Genomic DNA, 14,610 nt, shown 5'->3' on the forward strand with positions numbered 1-14,610 from the left:
AGGAATGTGCCCTGACTGGGAACTGAACCAGTGACCTTTTGGTCTGCAGGCCAGCACTCAATCCACTGAACTACACCAGCCAGGGCCTAACATACAGTACAAGCAGTACAAAGTCAAGGAATTTGTTTAATGTTTTATCCTTAAAATCTAGAACAGTACGTGATAGAGGAAGTGTTGTTTGAATGAAAAAACGAATAAACTAAGAATGCAAGAAAAGAGTAATTTCATTTGATTGGAAGAAATCTTATGTAACAGGGGTTATAAAATAGATTATTTACCAAGAGTTGATTAGGTTTTAGATCCCCAATATTAAAACATATGTTCACATTTGGATACCTACTTCCCTGGAGTCTTAGAACTAAACCAAATAGATATCTTTTAATCTGGTTCATATTTTTATGTCCAAGACTTACTGTTTAACCTTCTATTCCAAGTCTGTTCCTTTTTATTGCCTCACAGAGAAAAGTCTCAGAATAGCAGTGTGAGATACTTATATTCCCCTATACTACATTGAGTAGTTAGCCAGTATTATAAGGGTTACAATTATTTATTTTTCTGCACAAAAGTAATTTTCTTATTCTCTTCAAGATGCCACTTTGTCTGAGATGACTGCATTTGATATTGATGAACACCACCGCTGGATAGTACAAATGGAGCTTTTATCAGAAATGTTCAAAGCTTTTGAAAGTAATGTCAAGATGCTGAATAGAACTAGTACCTCTTTGCTCAAAGAAAAGAAGCAAAAGAAAAAAATAAGTAAGGATGCTTTAAGACATTGGAAATAGATTTTTCTTTTCTAAAAGGCATATTTATTGAGGTGTAATTTACATACCATAAAATTCACACATTTAAAGTGTACAATTCAATGACTTTTAGTAAATTTAGACTTGTGCAATCATCACCACAATCCAATTTTAAAACATTTCCATCATCCTGGAAAGATCCCTCAGGCCAATTTGCAGTCAATATTCATTCCCATGCCCCTCTCCAGACAATCACTAATCTATTTTCTGCCTCAACTGATTTTGCCTTTTCTGGATGCTTCATAAAATGGAATTATATTATATGTGTTCTTTTATGTCTGATTTCTTTCATTTTGTATAATGCTTTTGAGGTTCAGCCATGTTATAAGATGTATTAGTCATTTTTTCCTTTCTATTGCCAATTGCATACTGTTATTTGCATATACCACACTTTGTTTACCCACTCACCATTTCATGGACGTGGATTATTTCCAATTTTTGGCTCTTATGAATAATGCTGCTATGAACAACATGTATAAGTTTTTGTGTGGACATAGGTTTTCATTTGAGTAGATACCTAGGAGTAAAATTGCTAGGCCATTTATCTATTGCTGGTAAACTTATGTTTAACTTTTTAACAAATTGTTAACTGCTTTCTCAAGTGACAGCAACATTCTACATTCCCGTTAGTAATGTATTTGGGTTCCAGTTTTTCAACATCCTCAAAAACACTTGTTAGTGTCTGTCTTTTTTATCATAGCATTTCTAATAGGTGTAAAATGACATCTCATTGTGGTTTTAATTTGTGCTTTTCTAGTGACTAATGATGTTCAGCACCTTTTCAGGTGCTTAATAGCCATTCTATCTTCTCCGATGGAGTATCTATTCAAATGCATATTAATCTTTGTTATTGAGTTTTAAGAGTTCTTTATATTGTTTGGATAAAGTGATTTGCAGATATTTTCTCCCAGCCTGTGGTTTGTCTTTTCATTTTCTTTTGTTTTTTTTAAAAAAAATTGTATTTATTTATTTTTAGAGAAAGGGGAAGGGAGGGAGAAGGAGAGGGAAAGAAACATGGATGTGTTAGAGATATATCCGTCAGCTACCTCTTGCACACCCCTAACTGGGGAACTGGCCCACAACCCAGGTATGTGCCCTGACTAGGAACTGAACCAGTGACCTTTCAGTTCACAGGCCAGCACTCAATCCACTGAGCCACACCAACCAGGGCGTGCACGCATGCGTGCATGTGTCTTCATTTTCTTAATGGTGACTTTGAAGCCCAAAAGTGTTTAATTTTTATAAAGTCCAATCAATTTATCATTTTTTCTTTTATAAAAGTTTTATCATAGCCCTGGCCGGGTAGTTCAGTTAGTTAGAGTATCATCCTGATATGCCAAAGTTGCCGATTCACACAGAAATGGAGATCACATGGAGGGTTATCAGCGGGGAGGGACCGGGGTGGGGGGGAATGGGAGAATAAGTACAGGGAAGAAGAAGCATAAATGGTAAGTACAAAATAGACAGGGAGAGGTTAAGAATAGTATAGAAAGTGGAGGAGCCAAAGAATGTATATACAAAACCCATGGACATGAATTTGGGGGGGAAATGCTGGTGGCCGGGGGGGAGGGGGTGGGGTAAAGGGCAGAGGGGAATAAACAGGAGAAAAAAATAGAAAAAACTGTAATAGCATAATCAATAAAATATACTTAAAAAAAACCTAACAAAGTTGCAGATTCAATCCCTGGTCAGGGCACATACAAGAATTAACCAGTGAATGTATAGATGGGTGGAACAACAAACTGATGTTTCTCTCTCTCTCTCTCTCAAAATCAATAAATTAAAAAAATTTAAGTTTTATCATTGTTTAGTGTTGTATCAAGAACTTGTATCTGTCAGGGTTCAACCAGAGAAACAGAACCAGTAGATTATATATTATCTATGTGTCTGTCTATCCACCTACCTACCTACTTATCTCTCTCATTGAACTGGGGAACATACTTTGTACTATTTCAATCCTTTTAAATTTATTGGGACTTGTTTTATACCCTAGCATATGGTCAATTTTAAAAATGTTTCTTGCTCCAGCCAGTGTGCCTCAGTTAGGGGAGTGTCATGCCATAAACTGAAAGGTTGTGGGTTTGATTCCCAGTCAGGGCATATGCCTGGGTAGCAGGTTCCATCCCCAGTCAGGGTGCATGCAAGAGGTAACCAGCTGATGTTTCTCTCTCTCCCTCCCGCTTCCCTTCCCCTCTCTTTAAAATCAATAAACATGTCTTTGGCTGAGGATTAAAAAAATGTTTCTTGTGTGCTTGAAAATATATATTCTACTTTTTTTGGGTGGAATATTCTACAGTTGGTTTATACTGTTCTTCTAGTCTTCTATACATATCCTTACTGGTTTCTAGTCTAGTTATTCTATCCATTATTGAGTAGGATACTGAACTCTCCAACTATTATTGTTGAGTTGTTTATTTCTCTCTTTAATTCTATCAGTTTGGCTTCCTGTATTTTAAACCTCTCTTGTTAGGTGCATATATGTTTATAATTGTGATGGCTTCCTGATGAACTGGCCCTAATATATATATATATAAATATTTTTTGTCTTAGTCGATTTTGTCTAATGTTAGTAAAATCTCTCCAGCTGATCTGTAACTACTGCTTGCAAGGTTCTCTCTAAGATGTGTTGCTTATAGTTGAATCTTGTGGGATTTAAAAAATAAAATAAAATCTGGCAATCTCTGACTTTTGATTGGAATGTTTAATTCATTCATATTTAATATAATTATTAATATGTTTGGATTTATACTTGCTATGTTGCTGTTTTCCATATGTCTCATATCTCTTTTTCTCTGTTCATCTTTCTCTGTCTTCTATGTTAAACAGACATTTTCTAGTGTAACATTTTAATTCTAGTTTTTCCTATAGTTTTAAAGTAATTTTCTTAATGATTGCTGTACAGATTGCAGTATACATCTTAAATTATCATGATCTGCTTCAGATTAGTACTTTCTTTATTCCAGCAAAACATAGACTCTTCGCTCTGATAGCTCTATTCCCTTCTATCCCTAGTGCTTTGTCATATATATATTACATAGTTATGTGTTACAAGCCCAACAATATAGTTTTATGATTATTGTTTTACATAATTGTCTTTTTAATAGATATTTCTCTCCCACCTCTCTAAAAATCAATCAATAAAAATAATTTTAAGAAGTTTAATCATAGGAAAAAGAAAAATCTTGTTACCATATTTTGTATTTACCTACATATAGTGATGCTTTTTTATTGCTTTGTGTGAATTTGAGTTATCCTTTTGTGTCGTTTCCTTTCAACTTGAAGGATTTCTTTAATATTTTTGAAAGGCATGTCCACTAGCAACAAATTCTTCCTGTCTGCTTATCTTTGAATATCTTTATTTCACCTTCATTTTCTTTAGATGTTATTTATGTATTTTTACTGAGAGGGGAAGGGAGGGAGAAAGAGGGAGTGAAACATTGATGTGTGAAAGAAACATCGATCAGTGGTCTCTTGCACATGCCCCAACTGGGGACTGACCCCCAACCAGGCCTGAGCCCTGACCAGGAATCAAACCAGCAAACTTTCACTTTGAAGGATGACACCCAATGAACTGAGCCACATTGGTCAGAGCTCACCTTCATTTTTTAAAAAAGATTATATTTATTTATTTTTTAGAGGAGGGGTGAAAGGAGGGAGAAAGGGAAGAGAGAAACATTGATGTGTGAGAGAAACATCAATGGATTGGTTGCCTCTCACACATGCTCCAACTAGGGACCTGGCCTGCAAGTCAGGCATGTGCCCTGACCAAGAAATGAACTAGTGACCTTTTGGTTTATGGGACGATGCTCAACCCACTAAGCCACACCAGTCAGGGCTCACCTTCATTATTACTTAAAAGCAGTTTTATTTTTTTTAAATTTATTGATTTTAGAGAGGGAGGGAAAGGAGGGGAGAGAGAGACACTGACTGGTTGTTTCACTTATTTATGCATTCATTTGTTGATTCTTGTATGTGCCCTGACCCGGGTTCAAACACACAAGCTTGCTGTATTCGGATGATGCTCTAACCAACTGAGCTACTCAGCCAGGGCCAAGGCAGTTTTAGATTAAGAGAAAAATTGAGAAAATAACACAGAGTTCTACAAATCTCCTCATAGTTTTTACTGTTATTAATATCTTAGATTAGTATGATACACATGTTATAATTAACAAATCAATATTGTACATTAATAATGAAAGTCCATAATTTATTCATAATTCCTTATTTTTACCTAATGTCCTTTTTCTGTTTCAGGATCCTATATAGGGTACCTGACTATGTTTACTTGTCATGTCTCCTTTGGCTTTCTTGGATGTGACAGTTTTGCAGATTTTTCCTTGTGCTGTACGTCCCTGACAGGTTGTTTTTTTTTAAACCCTCACTTGCGGATATGCTTAGTGATTTCAGAGGGAGGGGAAGGGAGGAAGATAGATAGGGAGAAACATCAATCCAAGAGAGAAAAACATCAATCGGTTGCCTTTTGTTCATACCCCTAATGTGGACCGAATTTACAACCTAAGCATGTGACCTGACCAGGGATTGAACCCATGACCTTTTGTTTTACTGGACAATGCTCCAACCAATTCCATCACACCAGCCAGGGCTTGACAGTTTTGAGGAGTACTAGACAGGTATATTGTAAGATGCCCCTCTACTGGAATTTATATGATTTTTTTTCATGTTTATCCTGGGGTCATGGGTTTGGGGGAGAAAAATCACAGAGGTAAAGTACCATTATTGCCATATTATTTCAAGGGTACATATTATCAAATGATTTTTGACTTAATGTTGACATTGATCACCTGACTAAAGTAGTGCTTTTCAGGTTTCTCCACTATAAAGTTACTCTTTTTTCTCATTTTCCTTACTGTACTTTTTAAAAGGAAATATATATGTTCAGCCCACTACTTTATGGTGGAGTATCTACTTTAATTATTTGAAGTTGTTATGCACAAGAATTTGTCTCTTATACCCATTTATTAATTTTTTAAAAATTTTTAGTTTCTATCGAAATGAACTAACAGATATTTACATTATATTTTGGAGTATAATTCAATACTACTTCATTTCTTGCTCAGGTTATTCTCGCTTTGGCCATTGGGACCTCTTTTAATTGGTTCCTGTGCCCCTTTGACATACTCCCATCAATATAGTTTTTTTTTCTTTTATTTTTTTTAGTATTTTTCTGGCACTACAAGATGATTCAGGTTCATTTTGAATATTTCCTACCCCAGTATTAGGATTTTCTATTTCTCCAAGAGTTCTGGTTCCTTTTATTATAGAATAGTATTATTAAAAACCAAGCTTTGGCTGCTAGATGTGCTCGTTGTTAACTGCGGCGTCATTTTGGTTTGGCCCTCTCATCTGACAGCAAAACAAAAACAAAAACAAAAAGGTGTGTGTGTACAAAGCCATGAAGATACAAGGTCTATCCAAAGGCATCCAGCCATGTAATATGAAAAATAGACACATTTATTGAAGAAGATAAAAGATACAAGAAACATTGTACACAGGACAATGATGCCTAAATCCCTTTTAAAGTAGTTTCCTTGGGATCTCATAAAGTTCTCCAAATTGCCGTCAGCTGCCCCGTCATATTTTCCAGAATCTCATTGATGGTCTGAAATCTCTTCCCTTTCAAAAGCAATTTTAGTTTTGGGAAAAACCAGAAGTCACAGGGCACCAAATCTGGGCTGTAGTGGGGCTGAGTCACTTGGGTGATTTGATGTTTCACCAAAAAACTCTGCACAAGATGTGATGCATATGTGGACATGTTGTGGTGATGAAGCTGCCAATCACCAATTGCCCATAGCTGTGGCTTTCTGAATCATCCAAATAGTTTCTGAGGAAGAATGTTCAAGCTTAACGCAAAATTCGATGCAGATCTGTTGCTCTACTCACTCAGTCATTTTGAATGTGACAGCCACACAGTACACACATGCTCACTCAACAGCACCTACCACCCCCACTGACTAGTACAGTGAAGTTGTCATTGTTCACACATGTGCATTCCCATCCACTCTCCTTGGCAGCCAGGTTACATCGATAGCATGCAAACTGTTCTCATTATATTAGTATCAATCCAAAGTATCAATAGTGTCACTCACATCAAACTTGAAAGCATTAGCTGAGCTTTCTCCACAATCATCCGTGGTCATTAGCAAGGATGATAAAGAAGAAAGGATGGACAGTATTTTGGCCAAAGAATTTGAAAATAGTGTGAATGAGGCACAGAGAAAGGGGACCAAAGACTCAGGGATCAAGTGGGACTCAGGTATTTCATATACAGTAGTTGGAATTTTTCTGGACAGACCTCGTAAATCTATCTATAGATATTTATCTATATAGTCATCTGCAACTACATTAAGCTAAACATGAGTTCTCATTGATGTCTCTAACTCTAATCCATTGTCATCTAGATCATTGTATCTCCCTACCCTTGCTTACCTGTAAACCCCCTAACAATGAGAAATCTGCTCCTATCATCTGCCATCCATTTACTTATTTGCTGAATTTCAGTATATGGGTATAGCAGTATCAGATTATTAACCCATACACTCATGGGAAACAACTTATCAACTATAGTACAGCACTTGCGTGCAGTTATTTTTGCCTTCAGCCATATAGACTCGATTCATTTCCAGTTATTCAGGACACGACTTTTCCCTCCATCCCTTTCAGTGAGGTTGTGTCATACATTTCTAATACAGTTAGATTCTCTTATCGTAGTCTGTATTCCTTCCTGGGATCCCCTAACCTCCTAAATAGCTATTTTTAAAAATTTGCATACATCGTTTCACTGTTTGTGCTATAGAGTTCTATGGGGTTTGATAAATGCATATGGTCATGTATCCACCATTACAGTATCATACAGAATAGTTCCCCCATCCTAAAAACCTGTTTTCACCTATTCATCTTTCTCTTCTCTCCCCAAACCCTTGGCAACCACTGATTTTTCTTTTTTCTTTTTTGGAATGTTTTAAAGAATGTCATATAATTGGAATTATGCAGTATGTAGCCTTTTCAGACTGATTTCTACCACTTAGCAACACACATTTATGGTTCTTCCATATCTTTTGGGGGCTTAATTACATATTTCTTTTTATTGCTGAATAATGTTTCATCGTGTAGATATACTACAATTTGTTTATTTACCTATTGAAGGACATCTTGGTTGCTTCTAGTCTTTCATGTTTAAGAATAAAGTTGTTATAAACATGTTTATGCAGACTTTTTTGGTGTGTGTATATAAATTTTCAATTTCATTGGGTAAATACCTAGGAGAATGGTTACTGCATCATATAAGACTACATTACTTTGTAAGTAACTTTGTAAAAAACTGCCAAACTCCCTTCCCAAGTAGCTGTGCCATTTTTTATTTCCCATCAGTAATAAGCAAGAGCTCCTGTTGCTCCTTATCCTTGTTAACATTTAGTATTATCAGTTTTTTGGATTGCAGCTATTTTAATAGGTGTGTGACAGTATATCATTATAATTTGCAATTCTCTAATAACATGATATTGAGCATCTTATGTCTACTTGCCCTCTGTATATCTCATTTTTTATCTTTTTTTATGAGTTATACATACTTGCTACTTTGAAAAAAGAATTATGTCAGGGAATGGACATTATAGATATTCCATAACGCATTTAGAGAAGTGTTTAAAAACACATACAGTAAAGATGGTTATGAGTTGTTAATGCATGCTACTTTGGGAAGAATGTTATTTCAGGGAGTGGATGCCTTATCTTCATTTTTTGAATAGATTTGCTGGATATAGAATTCTTGTATATATTAAAAGTATAATTCTTTCAACACTTTGAATATGTCATCCCACTGCCTTCTGGCCTCCATCATTTCTGCTAAAGAGTGAGCTGTAATTCCTCCTGTGCTTGATGAGTCTCTTTTGATTGTTATAAGGTATTTTTCTCTTTTTTCTTTAAAGATTCTCTCTTTGTCTGGCTTTCGATGGTTTGACTATGATGTATCTAGGTATGGATTATTTTGTATTTGTACTACTTATAATTTGCTGAGTTTCTTGAATGTGTAAATGAATGTTGTTGTTTTTTACCAAATTTGGGATGATTTAGCCTTTATTTCTTCAATTACTTTTAATGTCCCTCTCTCCTTTTCTGGGCCTTCTATTATTTGTACACTGGTATGCTTAATGGTGTCCCACAAGTCTCTGAGGCTTTGTTTATTTTTCTTTATTTTTTCTTCTCCCTGTTCTTCAGATTAGACAATTTCTACTAATCCAGCATCAGGTTTGCTGTTATTTTCTTCTGCTAATTCAGATCTTCAATTGAGCCCTTTTGGCTAATTTTTTATTTTAGTTATTATACTATTTAGCTCCATTTTTTCCCACTTTGTTCTTCTAATTTCCATCTCTACTGATATGCTGCATATGATGAGTAATTATCATCATATTTGTTTCCTTTAGCTATCTGTTAATTCATACTAACTTCCTTAGGCTTAAACATAGATAGAAAACAACACACAAAAAAGTGCGGTCTCATCGTTTTGTGTTTTACGGTTTGTTCGTTTGTTTTTCTTCTAGCATCTAGAGGTACTCTATGGAAAGCTTGGAAAGAAAGAGTTATAAAGCGACCTGCAACAGCCCATGCTTTAAGACCAGATCAGATGATTAGTGATGAATTTGCAGCAAATACAAAGGTTTCAGAAATCCAAGGTATGCTACAGGAACTCATAGATAATGCAATTTTCAATAAATTGGAAAACAATGCTATTAAATATATATCATCAACAATAGTAAACCTTTCTATAGCATTGAGTTCACTAAAGGATGAAGTAAAAGTTATTAACCTCCAAAATGCCAATATGTATATAAATGAGACAAGTGAAAAAGAAAAAGAGGTCTCCCTGAAGATAATACAAGATCTCAGTGAAGAAAATGAAATGCTTCAGCAGAAACTTCAAGATGCAGAATTAAAATGTGAATATCTTATTCAATCCAAAGTATCAACAGTGTCACTCACATCAAACTTGAAAGCATTAGCTGAGCTTTCTCCACAATCATCCGTGGTCATTAGCAAGGATGATAAAGAAGAAAGGATGGACAGTATTTTGGCCAAAGAATTTGAAAATAGTGTGAATGAGGCACTGAGAAAGGGGACCAAAGACTCAGGGATCAAGTGGGACTCAGGTATTTCATATACAGCCCAAGTTGAAATGATTCCAGATTTAATTGAACAGCAATCCCCTCTACCTGAGAAAAAACAGAAAACACCTTCCAAAGATATCACTGAAGATAAGATATCACTGAAGGAAGGTGATGTCTCTCAGAAAGGTGGTACTGACCAATATCAATCACAGAAAAGTAAGAGCACAAAAGGCCCATATGTGCAGGAGATCTCTGGACCTAATCTGAGTGATGATAAAGGTAAACAGATAGTCTCAGAGACCAAAGCTGATTACCACTTTGAGCTACCAGAACTGGAAAAGAATAAAGAAGTAAAATTCCTTTCTGAAGCCAAATCAAAATCATTCACTGAATCAAAAATTCGGCATGTCCCTGCTGATTTCCCTTCTATTGACACAAAGGGCCAAGGTAGCAAAAGTGTACCTACTGTTTGGGAACGACTTAAGGAGATGAAAATTGAACACATACTTGAGAAAAGCCAAATTTCTTCAGAGAATCAAGAGAAGCCTACCACTGAGTCAATGGACAAAGAAAGCAAAAGTGATATGAGTAGCCAAGCAAGGCCATACGGTTTGATCCAACTTGATAATTCCTCTGAGAAAGTAAAAACAAAAAGAAAAAAACGTCAAATCTCTGCAGGAGCTACCACAAGCAAAGAAGGAAAAACAGAAGTGGATATGTCAGTCTTCTCCAAGAAGCTCAAGTCTCATGAATTTGTTAAATCAAAATCTAGGATAACTGAAGAGGCTTCAGAATCTACTAAAGTTCCAGGAATTCCAGATAGTGAAAGTGAACCAAGTAATCTAGAAGAATTTCATAAAGCCATAATGGCTTTCTTAAAAGAGAAAATTGATAACACAGGAAAGCCGGTGGATAAAAAGACTGTGCCAGAAGAGGAGCTAATACTAAAAGAAACAGAAGTGGAAAAATTAGGAATCATAAAGGCAAAAATGGAGGAATATTTCCAAAATGCGGCTGAAACTGTGACAAAAATCTTGAGAAAATACAAAGACATAAAAAATGTAGGAGAAGTTGGAGAGAAACCTATGAAACAAAAAACAGTAGTCTCACTTATGCCAGGATTGCATTCTCAGGAGCCAATTAGTGCAAAGTCTGACATTAGCTCCTTACTGTCATCTGTGAGCATGGACCCAGTAATTCACAATGTGATACAAATGATCTTGACAGAAATAGAAGGTGAAAGAGATGCACCAGTAGCCTCAATAGCAGGGAGAGACCACAAGGAGAAGGAAAAACAAAGGCAGGAGGAATATCTGCAAGAAGTTCAAGAAAAAAGTTTTGATATGAATCCTAAAGACAAGTTGCAAGAAGAAAGGAATCTCTGGAAGGCGAGCTATGAGATGATAAGTAAAAATTTGGAGCAGGAAAAGTCATGGCTCCAGATGGAGGGAAAGCAAGAGCAACAGAAAGAGAATCAGTGGCCAGAGGAAGTGTGGAAGAAACAGCAAAAACAGAGGATGCAAAAGCAGATTGAGCAGGATGAGAAGCAAAAGCAAATGGAAGAGGAGAAAGAGCAAAAGCAGCAGCTGGTAGCAGGGAGGCAAAAAATGAAAGAGCAAGGAGTGCTCTTGGAGAAGAAGCAGGGACAGCAGGTGGGGCAGGTTCAGAAAGAAGTGAAACATCTGAAGCAGGAAAGCAGTTGGGAGAAAGAGGAAGAGAAGCAGAAGCCAATGAGAAAGGTAGAGGACCATCAAAGTCAGTGGCAGAAAAAAGCAAAGGAGCAGATGAAGGGTAAGGCGGAACTCTCTGAAGAACTAGGAAAGATGTTAAGCTACACTTCAATGACATTGTCTCCTAGGTGGAAGAAAATGTGGAAAGGTGAATCTCGGTTACACAAACGACAAGAGTTCCTTGTGAATCTTAACACATTAGAGACTCTTGCTGATGAAGAGCACTCCATGCCAATCGTTCCTTCCACCTCCACACAGTCTTCCTTATCTGGGCCCTTTTCTATTTCTGGAGAGTCTCCCACAAAGTCCACTGCTGTCATTCATGAGGAGGCCCAGGCGCTGGGAATCACTCCCCGCTCTCAGCTGATTCAGGCATTGGAGGGTGCTCCTGCTCCTAAGATGCCTCAGGGCTTGGGAGTAACTTATCCATCTGAGCAGGCACAGGCATTGAAGATTCCTCTCACTTTGGAACAAATCCCCAAATTGAAAATCCCTTTCGAACTTCAGAAGGCACAAGTACTGGAGGCCTTTCTCACACAGCAAAAAGAAAAAACATTGAGGAGCCCTATTACCCCTGAGAAGAACGAGTCATTGAAGTCATCTCTCGCATTAGAACAAGCCCAGGCAATGCACATCCCACTAAGAGCAGAACAGGCACAGATTTGGGGGGCACCTATTACTCAAGAACAGGGCCAGGCACATAAGGCCATTCTTATCCCTAAGTGGGCACAGACACAGGATATCACTTTCACCCCTGAGCAGGCCCAGGCACTTGGGGTCACCCTCACCCCTCAGCAGGTCCAGGCTCTTGGGGTCACTCTCACCCCTGAACAGGCCCAGGTGCTTGGGGTCACTCTCACCCCTGAGCAGGCCCAGGCACTTGGGGTCACTCTCACCCCTGAGCAGGCCCAGGCGCTTGGGGTCACGGTCACCCCTCAGCAGGCCCAGGCGCTTGGGGTCACTCTCACCCCTCAGCAGGCCCAGGCGCTTGGGGTCACTCTCACCCCTCAGCAGGCCCAGGCTCTTGGGGTCACTCTCACCCCTGAGCAGGCCCAGGCTCTTGGGGTCACTCTCACCCCTCAGCAGGCCCAGGCGCTTGGGGTCACTCTCACCCCTCAGCAGGCCCAGGCGCTTGGGGTCACTCTCACCCCTCAGCAGGCCCAGGCGCTTGGGGTCACTCTCAGCCCTCAGCAGGTCCAGGCACTTGGGGTCACTCTCACCCCTGACCAGGCCCAGGCGCTTGGGGTCACTCTCACCCCTGAGCAGGCCCAGGCGCTTGGGGTCACTCTCACCCCTGAGCAGGCCCAGGCGCTTGGGGTCTCTCTCGCCCCTCAGCAGGCCCAGGCGCTTGGGGTCACGGTCACCCCTCAGCAGGCCCAAGCACTTGGGGTCACGCTCACCCCTCAACAGGCCCAGGCTCTTGGGGTCACTCTCACCCCTGAGCAGGCCCAGGCGCTTGGGGTCACTTTCACCCCTGAGCAGGCCCAGGTGCTTGGGGTCTCTCTCACCCCTCAGCAGGCCCAGGCGCTTGGGGTCATGGTCACCCCTCCGCAGGCCCAAGCACTGGGGGTCACGGTCACCCCTCAACAGGCCCCGACCCTTGGGGTCATTCTCACTCCTCAACAGGCCCAGGCATTTGGAGTCAATGTCACCCCTGAGCAGGCCCAGGCGCTTGGCGTCTCTCTCACCCCTCAGCAAGCCCAGGTGCTTGGGGTCACGGTCACCCCTCAACAGGCCCAGGCGCTTGGGGTCTCTCTCACCCCTCAGCAGGCTCAGGCGCTTGGGGTCTCTCTCACCCCTCAGCAGGCCCAGGCGCTTGGGGTCACTCCCACCCCTCAGCAGGCCCAGGCGCTTGGGGTCACTCCCACCCCTCAGCAGGCCCAGGCGCTTGGGGTCACGGTCACCCCTCAGCAGGCCCAGGTGCTTGGGGTCACTCTCACCCCTGAGCAGGCCCAGGCTCTTGGGGTCACTCTCACCCCTGAGCAGGCCCAGGCTCTTGGGGTCACTCTCACCCCTGAGCAGGCCCAGGCGCTTGGGGTCACTCTCACCCCTGAGCAGGCCCAGGCGCTTGGGGTCACTCTCACCCCTCAGCAGGCCCAGGCACCGGGGGTCACAGTCACCCCTCAGCAGGCCCAGGCACTGGGGGTCACAGTCACGCCTCAGCAGGCCCAGGTGCTTGGAGTCACGGTCACCTCTCAGCAGGCCCAGGCACTGGGGGTCACGGTCACCTCTCAGCAAGCCCAGGAATTGGGGGTCACGGTCACCCCTCAACAAGCCCAGGCTATGGTCACTGTCACCCCTCTGCAGGCCCAGGAACTGGGGGGCACGGTCACCCCTCCACAGGCCCAGGGACCTGGGGTCTCTTTTACCCCTGACCAGGCCCAGGCACAAGGGATCACTCTCACACCTCAGCAGCCCCAGGCACTGGGGGTCACTGTCACCCCCAAACAGGCCCAGGCACTTGGGGCCACTGTCGCCCCTGAACAGGCCCAGGCACAAATGATCACTCTCACACCTGAACAGGCACTTGGAGTCACAGCCACACCTGAACAGGCCCAGGCACTTGGGGTCACTGTTACCCCTGAACAGGCCCAGGTGTTGGGCATCACTCTCACCCCTCAGCAGGCCCAGGGCATCACTCTTACCCCTGAGCAATTCAAGGCATTGGAGGTTACCCTCACTCCTGAAAAGTCCCAGGGTTTGGGAATCACTCTCACACTTGAACAAGCCCAAGCATTGAGGGCTCCTCTCATTCAACAAGACTGGACATTGAGGGCCCCTATTGCCCCGAAACAGGGCCACACTCTAAAGGAATCTGTCACTTCAGAACAGAGACAGGCAATGCAGATCCCTCTAACTACTCAACAGGCCCAGGTATTTGGTGTCCCTATCACTCAAGCACTGGACAAGGCATTGGGAGTCACTACCACACCGCAGCAGACAGAGGCATTGCAG

At 41.0% G+C, this 14,610-nt stretch overlaps 1 protein-coding gene across 1 annotated transcript in view; it reads left to right on the top strand.

The window, feature by feature from the left end:
- Positions 1–14,610, top strand: part of FAM186A (family with sequence similarity 186 member A) — a 90,068-nt gene that overhangs the window by 23,364 nt on the left and 52,094 nt on the right. Inside the window, exons 5-8 of the mRNA XM_054591509.1 lie at positions 589–756; positions 9,362–11,970; positions 12,394–13,827; positions 13,864–14,142. Of these exons, the coding sequence (XP_054447484.1) occupies positions 589–756; positions 9,362–11,970; positions 12,394–13,827; positions 13,864–14,142 (4,490 nt within the window). The remainder of the gene's footprint in view (positions 1–588; positions 757–9,361; positions 11,971–12,393; positions 13,828–13,863; positions 14,143–14,610) is intronic.

The sequence above is a fragment of the Pteronotus mesoamericanus genome, unplaced genomic scaffold (assembly GCF_021234165.1).
Source record: "Pteronotus mesoamericanus isolate MK-2021 breed Mesoamerican mustached bat unplaced genomic scaffold, CSHL_Meso_final scaffold_21, whole genome shotgun sequence".
Lineage (NCBI taxonomy): Eukaryota > Metazoa > Chordata > Mammalia > Chiroptera > Mormoopidae > Pteronotus > Pteronotus mesoamericanus.